Source organism: Zootoca vivipara, chromosome Z1 (assembly GCF_965207765.1).
Source record: "Zootoca vivipara chromosome Z1, rZooViv2.hap1.1, whole genome shotgun sequence".
Lineage (NCBI taxonomy): Eukaryota > Metazoa > Chordata > Lepidosauria > Squamata > Lacertidae > Zootoca > Zootoca vivipara.
In genome coordinates, this window is record NC_142583.1 from 37,119,212 (window position 1) to 37,135,213 (window position 16,002).

At 46.1% G+C, this 16,002-nt stretch overlaps 1 protein-coding gene across 7 annotated transcripts in view; it reads right to left on the bottom strand.

The window, feature by feature from the left end:
- The window catches only part of DCLK2 (doublecortin like kinase 2), an 84,458-nt gene that overhangs the window by 22,552 nt on the left and 45,904 nt on the right, over positions 1–16,002 (bottom strand). For all 7 annotated transcript variants that reach the window (XR_004692494.2, XR_015947889.1, XR_015947890.1 and 4 more), the window contains 2 exons: positions 11,012–11,084; positions 8,292–8,400 (listed from right to left, as the gene is read on the bottom strand). Coding sequence is in view for 4 of the 7 variants with exons in the window: in XM_035113963.3 (XP_034969854.1) it covers positions 8,292–8,400; positions 11,012–11,084 (182 nt within the window). In the remaining 3 variants the exon portion in view is untranslated. The remainder of the gene's footprint in view (positions 1–8,291; positions 8,401–11,011; positions 11,085–16,002) is intronic.

The following is a 16,002-nucleotide window of genomic DNA, read 5'->3' on the forward strand; positions in this document are numbered from 1 at the left end:
TCCTAATCATTTTTGGGCTACTTTGGAGTTGCCGGGATGAGCGTGTCAGAGGCGGAGAAGTGGCGGCAGATCGCTGAGCAAGCCCAGCTAGAACTGCAACAGCTGTCGCTGCAGGCGCAGGGAGAATTGAAGGCAGCTAAAGAGGAGACTAAGAAGGTCCAGGACGACCGGCTACAACTTGCGGAACAGGTGAGAGAGCTCCAGGAAAAAGAGCAGCATTTAAGGGCGGTGGCGGTAGACCTCCAAAACAAGCTGGATGCAGAGAAAAACAAGGCGGGAGGGGCACCCCAAGTCCAAGTGCTGCCAGGAAGGAGAGCCGGGACCCTAGTAAGCAAGTTCAATGGAGACCCGAAGGAGTTTCAGGGCTTTGAGACTGAGATTGTGTATGCTCTTGAGCTGCACCACGATGAGTTCCCTGATGATGAGCACAGAGTAGCGTTTATTGTGGAGCACCTTACAGGGGCGGCCAGGGAGTGGCTAAGACCGTTAATTGCAACAAGGAATCCTTGCATGAAGAATGTCAAACTATTTCTAGAAGGTTTGAAAACGATGTATTCGTCCGATAGTCATATGGACCAGACTAAGGAGGAACTTCATAATTTACGCCAAGGAAATATGACAGTTCGCGCGTATTGGGCGAAATTCACCATGCTGGTGCACAGATTGGGGTGGGATCTGGAGTCTGCCCCAATGCAAGCGGCGTTTTACTTGGGGTTGCATGAGGAGGTGAAGGATGAGCTCTCGAGAGGTCCAAAGCCCAGTAATATGGATCAACTGAGCAAAGCGGCTCTGGCGGTGGGGGTGAGGCAGGAATCCAGATGGAGCGACAAGCAAGCAACGCGCGCAAAGCGGGCTTGGTTCCCACGGTCGCAGGAGAAGCCACTCCCTCAACAACCCTTTCAAGCCACGCCTGGGGCCAGTCAGGACCAGGAACCCATGCAGATTGATAGCGCGCGCGCGCGGGCTTTTCAAACCCCAGCGGCGCCAAGACGCAAGGAGGGAAGGGGTGGGAATTGCTTTCTCTGCAACTCCCCCCAGCATCTCGTCAGAGACTGCCCACATCGCAGGGAGTGGCAAGGAAAGGCGGGAACGGTTGTGCCCTCCCCCACTGACGCAGCACCACAGCAGGGAAACGGGAAAGCCTGGCTGCAGGAGACAAGGGGCGGCAGCCAGGCACAGTCAGCAGACAACAGCCCCAGCCCACCCACCCGCACAGAGAGGAGCAGAGCCAGCCCACCCCTCCCAGAGCAGGAGTGGTTCTAGAAGTGACGCTCACGCTCCCAAATGGCTATCCATTGACGGTCCTCGCCCTAATTGACAGTGGTGCCTCAGCCAACTTCTTCTCGAGGAACTTTGCAGAAGAGCACCAGATCCAGCTTCTGCAGCTGGATTTTCCTCTGCACGTGGCAACCATTGACGGCAGAGAGCTGCTGGGAGGGGCCATCACTCATCAAACCCCCCCCATGAGAATGACGGTTGGAAGGCACTCAGAGACACTGGCATTCAACGTCACCACCATCTCAGACCCCCCAATCGTTTTGGGCATGAGCTGGCTGGCGCGCCACGACCCCTCCATAAGTTGGCATCAGAGATGCATCACTTTTGGATCGGACTTTTGCCTGGAACATTGCATGCAGCACCAACCAGGGGAGGGGCCTCCGATAGCCACGGTGGCCACCATGCACGTCAAAGGGGGTGAGGCGATACCCAAACCATACTGGGACCTGCAGGAGGTCTTCAGTGAAGCGGAGTCCGACCACCTGCCCCCACACAGGCCTTTTGACTGCCAGATCAACCTGGTGCCTGGGGCAACTATACCCCCAGCCAAGCTGTACGCCATGTCAGACCAGGAACTGGAGGATCTGCGCGCTTTTATCGACAAGAACCTCAAGCGGGGGTTCATCAGAGAAAGCAAGGCAGCAGGGGGCAGCCCGGTCTTCTGGGTGGACAAGAAAGACACGCAACAGCGCCGTCTTGTGGTGGATTTTAGACGGCTGAATTCGGTGACAGAGCCAGTGGCTTTCCCCATGCCCAGAGTGGATGATCTCCTGACAGCGGCACGCAGAGGCAAGATTTTCACCAAGCTAGACCTGAGGGGGGCGTACAACTTGATCAGGATCCGGGAAGGCGATGAGTGGAAAACCACGATGTTCACGCCTCTGGGCTCTTTTGAATATCTGGTGATGCCCTTCGGGTTGCAAGGGGGCTCAGCATGCTTCCAGGCCTTCATGCACCACGTCCTGGGGTCCCTACTCTTCAGGAAATGCTTGGTCTTTCTGGATGACATCCTTATTTACTCCAACGACCCAGTGCAGCACGTGAAGGACGTCAGGGAGGTGTTACAGCGCCTGAAGGAGAACCACCTGTATGTGAAGCTGGAGAAGTGCAAGTTTCACACCAAGGAGGTGGACTTCCTGGGCTACAAGCTGTCAGACAAGGGGCTGGCAATGGACAAGGACAAGGTGCAGACCATCCTGGACTGGCACAGCCCCAGGACGCGCAAAGATGCCCAACGCCTACTAGGCTTTGCCAACTTCTACAGGAAGTTCATCAAGAACTTCTCTCGAGTTACGGCTCCCATCACTGACTGCCTGAGAGGCAAGCAGAAGTTCAGGTGGACACCAGAGGCGCAAGCAGCGTTCGAAAGCCTCAAGAGGGTGTTCGCCTCAGACCAGAACCTGTTCCACGTGGTTCAGGACGCGCCCCTACGCATTGAAACAGATGCTTCTGATAAGGCTGTGGGCGCCATTTTGTTGCAACTGGACGCCAACAGAGAGTGGAGACCCTGTGCCTTCTTCTCCAGGAAGTTGACCCAGCCCGAGCGAAACTACACAGTTTTTGATCGGGAACTTCTTGCGATCCACGCGGCGTTCCAGCACTGGAGACACTTCCTGGTGGGCGCCAAGCACCCCATCCAGGTGTGCACAGACCACAAGAACCTGGAGTTCTGGAGAACTGCCAGGGTGCTCAACCAGCGGCAGATACGGTGGGCGGAGTTCTTCTCGAACTTCAACTTCTCCATACACTACATCCCAGGAGAGCAGAATGTCAGGGCGGATGCCCTCTCCCGCAAGCCAGAGTACATGGAGGAGGAGGCGCCACCAGCCCCAAGGCACATTTTCCCCCCGTCGGCATGGTCCTGCGGAGCAGCAGTGGTGAGCGAGGCAGAACTCACAGCACTGACGGCAGCGGATGAATTTGCCAACCGCATCTTCAGAGAACTGAGAGGGGGGAGGGAGCAGGCAAAAGACTTTGCAGAACGCAGAGGGCTGCTTTTCTACAAGGGTGCGCTGTACCTACCCACCACCCAGCTTCGACGTACGGTCCTCAAGCAGATGCACGACAACCCTACAGCGGGGCATTTTGGAAGGGACAAGACCACTCACCTAGTCATGAGACACTTCTGGTGGCCAGGGGTGAGGGAAGATGTTCGAGACTATGTAAGGGGCTGTACCACCTGCCAGCGGGCGAAGGTGGTCAGAGCAGCGCCACCAGGGTTGCTGGAGCCCTTAGCCACACCACACAGGCCGTGGGAAGTGGTGTCCATGGACTTCATCACAGATCTGCCTTCGTCCAGGGGTAAGACTGCAGTGTTGGTGGTGGTGGACCTCATGTCCAAAATGTGTCACTTTATACCGTGTGCCAGGGCAGTCTCGGCAGAAGAGACAGCCAAACTGTTTGTTGATCACATTTTCAGACTGCATGGATTACCTTTAAGGGTTATTTCGGATCGTGGCCGCCAATTTGTTTCCAGGTTCTGGCGGCGGCTCATGAACCTCCTGCAGGTGGAGGTCAGCTTGTCGACGGCTAGACACCCGCAGACCAACGGACAAGCGGAGAGGGTCAACGCCATTCTGCAGCAGTACCTGAGATGCTACGTCAGCCAGCGGCAAACGGACTGGGTGGATCGCTTGCCACTAGCAGAATTTGCCTACAACAATGCAGTGCACGTCTCCACAGGGGTGTCGCCCTTTAAGGCCAATTACGGGCGCGACCTCAGATCTTTCCCAGAGAGGGAGAGGGAGGAGGAGGAGGAGGGCCCACAGGCTGAGGATTGGGCAGAGGAACTGGAGACGGTGCACCAGCAGCTCAGAGAACACTTGGAGAGGGCCAAGGAAGCGTACAAAAAGGGGGCAGATCGCCACAGGCGACAAGGGGAGGTCATCAGGGTGGGGGACAAGGTGTGGTTGTCCTCGGAGGGCCTTCCCACCAGAGGGAGGTGCAAAAAGCTGGCACCCAAATGGCTGGGCCCCTTCACGGTCACGCAACAGGTCAACCCGGTGGCATACAGGCTGGCACTGCCAGAGGACATGAGGGTGCATCCAGTGTTTCATAGATCGCTGCTGTCGCCGTACAGGGAAAGCAGCAGGCTCAGAGACAGCGAACAAACCCCCGAGGGAGGGGGGGAGAGGGAAAGCAGGGAGCAACTCAATGAGGCCACGGCCATCCTGGATTCAAGGTGGGGGGTGGGGGGCCTGGAGTACCTCATGGCATGGGAGGATGCTCCACCGTCCCAGAATGAATGGGTTCCCGCCACTCAGATACAGGAGGAATTCTTGGTGGAAGAATTTCACGCCCTCTTTCCCCACAGACCCAAGCCCTGGCACATGGAAAGGGAGGGGGAGGAGGAGGAGGCACGGGAGAACAGCTCACCATGGCGCTGGGAAGCGGAGTTTGAGGAACCAGAGGATGAGGTATGGGTGTCGCCAAGATCCACCCAGTCAGAGGAAGGAGCAGATTGGCAAAACATTTTTACCCCCACCAGCTCTGACGCCACGGACTTTTTGGGATTCCCGTCCTCCCAGGCGGAAGGGGGGGGCTCGCAGGACTGGGGGGAGGTGTTCACACCAACGGGCTCGGAGAGCACCGAGTTTTTAGGCTTCCAGTCGTCACCGACACATGGGGGGGGCCTGGGGAGGGGTGAAGGAGAGCTTGGGAGGGGGGTGGATGTGAGGGACAGGGGATATCGCGAAGTCCCTCCCCTCCTGAGTTCAAGCCCGTCCCCGAGCAAAGGGGAAAGCAGGGAGAGTTCCGATTCCAGTGGGGAAGCAGGAAGTCGTGTCCGAGGCTCAGGCAAGGTAGAGGAGCCAGGGTCCCAGGTGGGACAGGAAGGGGCAAGTAAGGGGGGAAGACCCATCCCCCCAACTCCAGAATTACGCAGGAAGAGGAGGGGCAAGAGGATGGGTCTGCCAAAGCTTTTGTGTTGGAGAAAGACGCGCCAAAAGCCATTAGGAGGTTCTGAAACCGACTGACAACATCGCTCCGTGTAAATAGCAATGACTTGAGCACTGTAAATACGCAGCACCAATAAAAGAATAAAATGCAGAGCTGCGTAGCGTCGTTACTCTGAAGTAGTCCACTCCGGCCACTGTGACAGGTGCATACTCTGGTTATCTCCCGCTTGGACTACTGCAATGCACTCTATGTGGGGCTACCTTTGAAGGTGACCCGGAAACTGCAATTAATCCAGAATGCGGCAGCTAGACTAGTGACTGGGAGTGGCCGCCGGGACCACATAACACCGGTCCCGAGAGATCTACACTGGCTCCCAGTACGTTTCCGAGCACAATTCAAAGTGTTGGTACTGACCTTTAAAGCCCTAAATGGCCTCGGTCCTGTATACCTGAAGGAGCGTCTCCACCCCCACCATTCAGCCCGGACACTGAGATCCAGCACCGAGGACCTTCTGGTGGTTCCCTCATTGTGAGAAGTGAGGTTACAGGGAACCAGACAGAGGGCCTTCTCGGTAGTGGCACCCGTCCTGTGGAACGCCCTCCCAGCAAGGCAATAAGTAACTATTTTACTTTTAGAAGACAACTGAAGGCGGCCCTGTTTAGGGAAGTTTTTAATGTTTAATGCTGTACTGTTTTAATATTCGGTTGGAAGCCGCCCAGAGTGGCTGGGGAAACCCAGCCAGATGGGCGGGGTATAAATAATATATTTATTATTATTATTATTATTGTTGTTGTTGTTGTTGTTGTTGTTGTTGTTGTTGTTGTTGTATTAGCACAGGTATATAGCTTGAGACGTTGTACAAGGCCTTGCTGAAGAGATTGTGCAACACTTTGTGCTCAAGTTCTCTTTTCACATGAGAAGCTCTTGCAACATTAGAAGAATCATAGAATCATAGAAGAGTTGGAAGAGACCACAAGGGCCATCCAGTCCAACCCCCTGCCAAGCAGGAAACACCATCAAAGCATTCCTGACAGATGGTTCTCCCACTCACAAAAAGCCACCTCCAGAATAACCCTATACTTTTAAAGCTGCCCTTTACTTTTAAACTGGAAGATTTTTCTGTAACAGAGCCAGTTATTATTGAATACTTGGACAATTATGGCGATTTTACTTGCAGTAGCCTATAAAAGCAATATTACATTGAGAATTAGGGCCCATTCGCATGACTGAAGAACAGTACACTAGCCACTGTTGCTTCTATGACTTGGGGGGTGACTGTCTGAAGTGGGAAGTCTCCCGTACTTGTAGAGTAACTGGGCAGAGTTCACTGCAACTGGATGCGTGAATAATAACATGATTATATATATATTACTATCATCCATGAATATTTTTCCATTTGGTGTGAGCTGAGCTCCTCTTTTTTATACAGGGGCTCTCCACAAAGAGGCAGCAATAGAAATTGTGCCATTTCTGGTGCATTGCCTGTGTAGTACAAAACCCTTCTCCTTGGAAGTCTCTAGGTTCCATGTCCAAGCCTTCTGCCCTGATAGGGTCTAGACCTGATAAAAATTTAGTATTCTCTCTTTTTACTGTTTGTAATTATCACCCAATTACTTTTCCCGATTTCTGCCAGGGAAAGTTTCCGTTTCCATTAGTATGTAAGTTTTTCAAGCTGTATACTGCTTAGATTTATCGTCCTGCCTGAAGGGTTTTTGGATCTGCAGAAAGCAAGAGAAATATCGTAAAAGCTCCAGGGGCATTTGCTTTTTAAAGCTTGCTTGGGAAACAGAGCAAGGCTTACATAAGCACACTGTATTAAGTGAAGGATTTTGAGAAAAAGTTGCTTAATATTTTTGTAAGTGAAGAAGTCGTAAGGGATTTGCTTATATTAGCTTGGAATGCTGTTTTTTTGTTTTGTTTTGTTTTGTTTTTTTGATGGGAAAGAAACTAAGAAAAATATTTAAGGGTGAACTCAAACTAGCCTCCTGAGAATTTCCAATAAATACATAAATAAGTAATACATTTACATTAAAATGTGTGCATGGCCATAGGGATTGGCTGAATTGCTGGACTAAATTTATTTTCCTTATTTCCAAATTACGTGGGCTTATTTCCATTTCCTTGGCCTGTGCTTCCCCCATTTGAACTTTTAAACTTCCCCTGCTTCCTCTTTTCCTATTCCCATCACAGCTGGCCCTGCCTCATCTTCCTCCATATTTCCACCCCTAGACCATCTGCTAGATCCATTCCTCCTCCACATGTCCCCTTTGCTAAATCTCCTTTTTCAGACACCTGTCTCCTTTGGCTTGGTCTCCTAAGATTGCTTACTTAAGGAACTTCATGGAAGGGAAGTCTCCCATCGCCTCACCGCCATGTTCCCAAATCTCCCACCGCCATGTTCCCAAATCTCCCCCCTCCATCTTGTTCAAGGGCCTCTCTGATTCTCAAAAGAGGTTTTTTGAGAGTTACGTACGTGTGCCTGTATAGGGGAGGACTGGATCCTGCAATTTTGTTCAGTGAACTTATAAAAGTTAGCATCCAAACCTATATTTCCATATAGATTTCCACTAGAATGTACGTATGGAAACGTGCGGGAGTGGCTAACTTGTGGCCTACTCAATGTTGCTGGCCTCCAATTTCCATCAGCCCTAGCCTCAGGAATAATGGAAATGGGCATCAAAGAAAAACTTGATCAGCCACATCTGGTCTACATTTAGATGAATGCATGCATAATGAATTGATTTCCTTTTTCATTGGCTCGGCTTTTTCTTATGCTTGACAAAAATTTGTGGAGCAATTTGAAAAATATGTATTTCTCAAGACCTTCATGTTTGTTTAATTTGATATCCAACACACCAGAGTTTGTATATCTATGGTTATTAGTTATCCTTTTCACCCAGTGTACTAGCTGATGATGTGGACATCAGGCAGAGGTGTCAAACATATGGAATAGATAGATACCTACATAAACTCTTGCATTTTACAACAAATGATTTACCAAAAGACACCCGGCTGTCTGTGAAATACAACAATTTTCTCATATATGCTCAATGCACAATGGAAGGGAAATCTGCAGCTAAGTAAAAAATGAATAGCTCGGCAATTTCCTTGCTCACCGTTCTATGCACTCCTTTACCACAGCAAAATTGCCATCTCCAATCACCTTTCCCACTTTGTATTTCTCAAGAATAGTTGATGTCCCTGAGCATTTGTTTCCATTCACACCTGCAGGATGTAAAGGGCAAAAAGTAAGCTAAACATGGATGTGAGCAATGTGGATTGTCCCTTACTGACCTCCACCCTACAGTAGGGCTGTATCTTAAGCTAGAAAATCATTTTTAAAAACAGTTATTTTAAGTATCTGTCCCTTCACATTTGCAAAGCAAAAAGAAATAGCTGGCAAGGCTTAATCCAAGCTATATGACCTTGCTGTGCAAATCAGAGGGTAAGCATCCGAACATATTTTTCATGTAAGATTTTTTTAAAAAACAACAACCCATATTCCCAAAGGCAACAACATTTCAACTTAAGGATCAACCCCCAGCTACCATTTCATTTAGTCTTGTTGTTTAACAAACTGCATTGTTTCAGCTTCTGTTGCAGAGCTATTAAGTGGCACAAATATCACAGGGTTCTGGTGAGACTGAATAAAATAATTTTATAATATACATGGAATATTTCATTATTATTTCCAGTCACCTGCATCATCCTAATCTAGGTGAGAATTCGTTCATGACCATTTCTGTCACAGGGAAATTACTCAGCAGAGATAGGATGTGTATCTATCATTCTCCACATTCTCAGGCTAGGATACAATTTAGCATTAACACATGCCTAAATTTTACAAATATGTACCTTTATCTTATCTCAAGGTGTGCTTACCAAAAGTGAAATATTCTAAATTGGTTTTTATGTAAATGAAGGCTAACATTTTGTGTGTCCATTGCAAATCAAGTACAATACAAACATTAAAACGAAAACTCAGAATACCACAAGGTGTTTGGTGAGGAGGTTAAGATAACTTAAATTTTCCCTGTCAAAATGGCCAGCATGTCTCCATTTAATCTTTAACTGATAAATTGCGCTGTATGATGCAACTCTTTTGCGTGTTCAGACCCAGAAACCTCCCCCCTAAATAAAGACACATTTTACTCAAATTTTAGTTTTGGATTTTGGCAGAATTTAGGCCACAACTTTACTGATTACAAAAAAGTGAGTGGCTGCATAGGCTCTGGTTCGACTAGCTCCCTACACCCTTGCAGGTAGTGCTGACGCAGAGCTCTATCAGGTCAGCCAAGGGTGACCACCTGAGGCAGGTGAAAAGCCTGGGAACAGACTCTGTTCACTCCCCAGATGCTCCCCTGGACTCAGGCACAGGCACAACCCCCTTTCCGGGGTTGACCAAACCAAGTTGAGTCCCTGGATTTCTTGAACAGAATACCCTTCACATAGGGCTGACGAGACCGTTCTTCAATCCCCATCACATGAACCAGTGCCTATCCGCAACCTTACAAGTTGTGACGAATTGCTACACAGCAGGCAAAACCCAAATGACCACAGCCAATCAGCCAAGTGGAGAAAATTCCTGCCGTGCCCCTGTCCCAACAACAGACGACACACGACGGCATATCAAGGTCAATCGCAAAATGCCCTAAATTAGGGAGAGGTGGGCGGGTGTTCCAATGCACGAGCGAAAAGAGGAAGCTCTGGGACATGTGCATGGGTTTATATAGGTCCCTCGATCCGTTTAGACTGTACCCCATTGGCCAGATTAAACCTAGCAACGAGGGACCTACCAATCAGGTGTTGTGGCTGTTGAACAGACCCACCCACAGCCAGGAGGTCGGCCTCCAGGTCTCACCGCAACACGTTCCCTCTTTTAGGGAGGATGCAATCTGCCAGAGCAATTTGGAACAGTCCTCCCCTGTATAGTTAATAATTAGTGGTGTTAAAAGCTTCCCTATACAGGATTTCAGACAGCTTGGGAGTCGAATAACTCCATACCCTCCAACATTTCTCCAATGAAAATAGGGACATCCTAAGGAAAAGCAGGACATTCTGGGATCAAATCAGAAACTAAGACAGCTTTTCTAAATCAAGGATGTCCCTGGAAAATAGGGACATTTGGAGGGTCTGTAATCTCATCAGTTGTCTGCCATCTGCAGACTTCCTATGTTTCAACTGAAGACTAGGGGAAGACATTATGAAGTAACTATTTCAATATTTTGGGGGTTTTTTAAGATCAGGAAGTGTAGACAGTCAGGAGGAGGTTGCAGAGTGCTAGAGCAACGTTTACTGGAAAGAAAAGGCATGCCTTGGATGCCTCACAATCATAAGGTAAGCTCAAAATTCTGTAACCACCAACATTCTACATAAATCCTTAAGTGGCCTGAGAATGATGCAGAAAAATGGAGGCCCCTTTCAGAGGGGTAGAAAACGTCTGAGCAAGAGAGGACAGATTTTGGCCCAGCACTATCAGTAAACCATTCAGTACCTGGTGACATATATTAAATACAAACCCAATCCTATCTCAAAGTCTGCTATATTTATTTTCATTGCCACTGGCATGGGAAGGGGTGGTCAATGTCAAGAGACCTCAGAGTTAAAAGCTCTAATGAGTCGAAGGAATGAATGAATGAATAAACGAACGAATAGCCTCACCTCTATGGATCATCTTTGGCCTAATAGCAAAGTGCAAAGTAATACGAATACAGTAGTGTGAACAAGCATATTACCAAAATAGACAATAATAAACAGTGGTTTACTTTTCTAGACTTAAATATTATCTCCAATACAGACATTTAAAATAAAAGAACTTGAAAATACACATTCTTACTTTCAGGACTTAGGCAAGGAGATAGTTCAGGCACACCATTCACATTGCAAGTTGACCCACAATGTGGTGGAATCTGTGAAAAAATGTGAGAGTTTATACTTCAGCAGTTAAATATGCTTCTGAATAATCACATTAGGAACAAAAACATTCAACAGCCTTCTGTGCTATAAATTAATAGTAGACAACCTGTTAAAAGCCAAACACAATTTTACTAATATTTCCAACGGCCAAAACATACAGCCTCTGTAAAGTAGCTGGTTGGGTTTTTTTAAATGACATGTTGCATTCAAACCAGACTATGCAAACTCCACTTTCCCTGCACTATACAACACCAACATATTTGCTTTGTGCCAAGTCTCTAATACACTGTAACTAGATATGTGTTCTCTCTAAAAGCACCTGAAAGTAGCTGATTCCTTCTCGCTTCTAATTGATTCCTTCTTATGATCCATTTAGCAACAACAGAGTGAAAAGGGATGCACATGAGGTAACTGAATGCTTCCCAAGAGATTGTCTTTCTTTTAATTTCTAACCAGAATGTCACCTGCCTATCCAGAGAATACAAAAGAAGAGCTGAAAACAAGAACAAGCCATCTTTAGACAGTTCAGGGAACATATTCATGCATCTCAGTCGCTGACCCAGTTCGCAACCATAGGCAGACAAAATACTGTGAATCAAGAACAAAGCTTGGTTTGTTTTGGGGAAACAAACCACGAGCCCAAGCTCAGACAACATGAGCATATTACACCAGTTCTGGCTTAACTGCACGGGCTGCTAATTCAATTCAAAGTGTGTTTTTGACCTATAAAGCCTTAAACAACCTCAACCGCGATACCTCAAGGACCGCCTGTCCCCATATGAACTGAGCCAGACCCTTCTTCAGGTGTCTCCCCCAGGAGAGTTCCAGAAGATGGCAACAAGTGAATTGGCCGTTTCTGCAGTGGCTCCCCATTTGTGGAATCCTCTCCCCAAGGAGGCTTGCCTAGTACATTCATTACATATTTCTAGGCACCAAGTGAAAAGGTTTCTCTTCAACCAGGCTTTTGACCCACATGTGACTGTGGGAAGGGGATTATTGGTTTGTTTTGCTTCTGCTTTTGTTTTATTATGAATTTTGTGTTTTCATTTTGTATTTTCATGTTTTGAACCACCCTGTGATATTTGGGTGAAGGGAGGAATACAAATTTAATTAATAAATACATAAATTTCAAGCATCATTTTCACTCTCAATTAATAGTTCCCCAAAGTGCCAACTAAGGCTTTGTTACAGCTCCAGGTCAATTTTTCAGGAACAATCTGAAAGTTTCAAATTAGGTAGCATAGCTGAAGCAGCTTACACAAACATTTCTACCTATCTGGCACCACAAGGAAGGTCAGACAGGACAATGATATTTACAAGGGCTGCTTCTGACTATTGCAGAATTTGGAAGTCTCAAGATTGCTCCCGAAGAGTATGCGTCCTGAAATTCTTTTAGCTAGCACTTCCGAAAGCAAATTTCCCCTCTTTAAATTCTCTCCAATTTCTGTGTCTCCCTCCTGGTTTTCTTTCACTTTCAGATAATGTCTTTGGCCTTTTCAGTCTTCACTGTACTCTCATTTAAAAGATTATCACACAAACGTTCATCACTTGTCACAGGGTGCTTAAAATACTTCTCTAGCCTGAGCTCAAGATCTGTCAAAATGATATTGGACAGCACAAGGGAATGCAAGGTCAGCATTTTCAGTGCCTGGTTATGCAGCAAAATATTTTAAATCATTTCACCAGCAATAATGACAATAATTCAACTGGCAGATCAGGTTTTATTGTAAGATTTCCCAGGACACCAATATGTGCCAAAAGCAGTCAACAGAAGCTACATTATCAAGACAGCAAAAGCCAACACAAACTAGATCACTGACAGTGAGTTAAGTTTAAGAAAGACAAAAATAACACTCTCTGCCAGACAAATATGCAAGATGGTTGCAACAACATCTGTACATTTTTTTGTTGATGATGATGCCCTGGATGGCTCCTGCACCAAAATAATACAACATAGTTCTATCAGAAGATATTTTTGTAATAGAACCAGAAACAAAACAGACAAAATAGATTACTATTTATTGCATTGACATACTAGTTATTTTCTGCTCGATTCAGTTGCTTTGTTTAAAAGCACAGATTTTGTTTCCTTAAAAGCAAATAACACTTCATAAAAATTAGTATCATGGATATGAAATTTAAAACTAGGGTGGGTGAAAATAATCTTTCAGATAACAAACAAATAGCAGCACAGTCTAAACCGTGTCTACATAGCACTAAATTATACTGAATTCAATGAGGTTTACGCCCAGGTATGTGGTGTTAGGATTACAACCTAAACTATTTTAGACTTTTCAATTTCAGTTAATTGTCACAGGACACAGAATAACAATGGTAATCTTTAGATAATGTACTATGTTGTTATCTCCTTTCCAAGTCACTAGAGTCAACTACATTATTCAGCCTAATTGAAGAAGAAAAAGAAGAGTTTGGATTTGATATCCCGCTTTATCACTACCCTAAGGAGTCTCAAAGCGGCTAACATTCTCCTTTCCCTTCCTCCCCCACATTTGCATTTACACTATACAAAAGCTGCTCTGCCATATTGAGCAAGGAGTGGATTTGCAGTCCCATGTGATTCCAGAATAAAAATAATGTGGTGGGGGGAATATGGCAGCATCATGGCACTTGGAACACAATGCAGCAAGGAAGCGGGGCCACTAAAAAGGTACTGCTAACCCCTCCTCATTAGCAGTCCTTTTCAGCATGGCATCCTACATGTTGTATGATTTGGACGGCTGAGTGGAATTATTTTGGAAGTGTTCTCTGATTGGCCTTGTGGCCCATTCTCTCTCTCTCTCTCTTGCCATGCAGTCTGTTTTGTGCTTCAATTTGGCTGATTGGTGTTGGTCATGACTTGCAGGTTGAATTATATGCTGGCCAGCAGGAGCAGGGTTGTACACAGTTTCTCTTCTCCAGGAGCTGGTGAGGAAGAGCAGGGCTCAGCCAATCAGCTGGCTTAAGTCAATTGCTCTTTTGCCCCTGCCCCTAGCTTGGTCAAGAACTCTGCAGTCTGCATTCCCAGCACAGCCTAACATATTTGTGCTACCTCTTCCTTTCACAACTCCATGGTTACTGGAGCTCACAGCAAGGGTACCCAGCGCAGCTCTCAATTAGCCTCTTCGGCCAACCGTAAGGAAGGCCAAGTACTCTAATATGATATAAATTCTTCTCTTTCATCTCAAAGAGTCTATTGGGCTTAATGAAATCTTTCAAAGGAGGTTAGCACTAGAGAATTAACATATTCAAGAATTGTTGGATGCATTTTTTGTTGTTGCTGCTGACATACGTAAATCAAGATTTATTTATAACTAACAAGAGTAATACAATTTCTAATTGTCTCTCTTTCACTTTCATACCAGTCAAAAGAACATTGTCCTGTATTCTTCTGGATGCAATTATATTGGTGTAGCTGCCAAGTTTTTCAATGAATCAGCAATTCAGCATTTGTGCTGAGTAGCAAAAATGAAGCTGCACAAATTATAGCGCTTGGTTTCCTATCCTTGTAAGTAGGCCTTCCAGTCAAAGCGGTGGGGTGGGGGGTAAGGACATGTGTTGTGGATATGTGGTGTTTTTCTGGTAAGCAGCAGTGTTCTGAAACAACAAATCTATTACTTAAATGAATACTGTAAACTACACAAATGTGTTCAGTCCTTTTAAGTGGCCAGTCCTTTTAAGTAGCAATAACATGAGTTGAGGGTCTTCTAGCAATCCAAGCCATGTAACAGGCAAAAGGAGGTACACACAAAATCAACATGTTTAAGAACCTACAGCTCACACAATTAAAAAAAAACCCACAGCTTTATTGCAATTCAAATAAAATATTAGGATATAAATCTGAATAGAGATGACAGGAAAAACAAGGCAAGGTTTCCAGCTGATCGTTCCTTACCGATTTTGCTAAGATGGGTGCAAAGTTACCACAGAGTGAAAGATAGAAATTAAAGATGGAGACATGCATCTTCTGCCATGCTTGAGCTTCAGCATCACTAAATGAAGAGACATGGCAGACAGGCAGTGCACAGAAACAACGTATTTCAAGGAGACCAGCCTACACATTATTTCTACCTAAGCACAGCTTAGTTGTTCTAGGGATCTCTTAAGGAAAGGATAAAATAAGTCACTTAAAAACAAACAAAAGTTTAATTTTACTCCTCCTCATGGACAGCACATGAACAGAACAAAATTCAAGCAGATACATAATAAAATTTTATCAAGAGTATCTGACTGTTCAGTGGTATGTATACTTGTAATTGTTGTATTTTAGGGGTTAATTATTTGAACGGCATATATTCCTGTAAGACATTTCCCCAGGAACATGGGTGTTGGGAATGCATTCCAGATGCAGACACAAGCATTGTCACAAGCCATGTTCTAATTCAGATATATCAGTTAAGATTACTCAGAACCCAAGTGAACAAAGCACAGCTGAAGTCTACACCCAAACAGCTGCATACTGCAGAGATAAAATAAAGGATTTTAACTACCCTAATTCTCTTAATAACCAACTGTCTTTTAAGACATGCACTAAATATAAACAAATTTAGCATGCAAAACTGCATTCCTCTTTCTATGGTTTTTGTTTTTACTGTTTTTGGTTTGCTGCATGGCCCTTTTTAAAATTAAGGTTTAGTTGATTATGGTGCTACACTGTTCTTGTTTTTAAATGTTGCAAGGTGTCAAGCACACACTTGACAAAAAGGTTGTGTATAAACAAACAAGATGAGATGGAGCTTACTAGACTGTACTGACAAATTTTACTAAACACAACTATGAGTGCAGCCCTAACCCCTGGCCCCCGATGCTTATGCATCAGGGGTTAGGATGGCGTGGTAATGGAAAGGAGCTCTGCTTTGGGACAGATTTCTCTGCCATGGCGGATGGCCCAGCTTCACCTCCATAGGCAGTAGG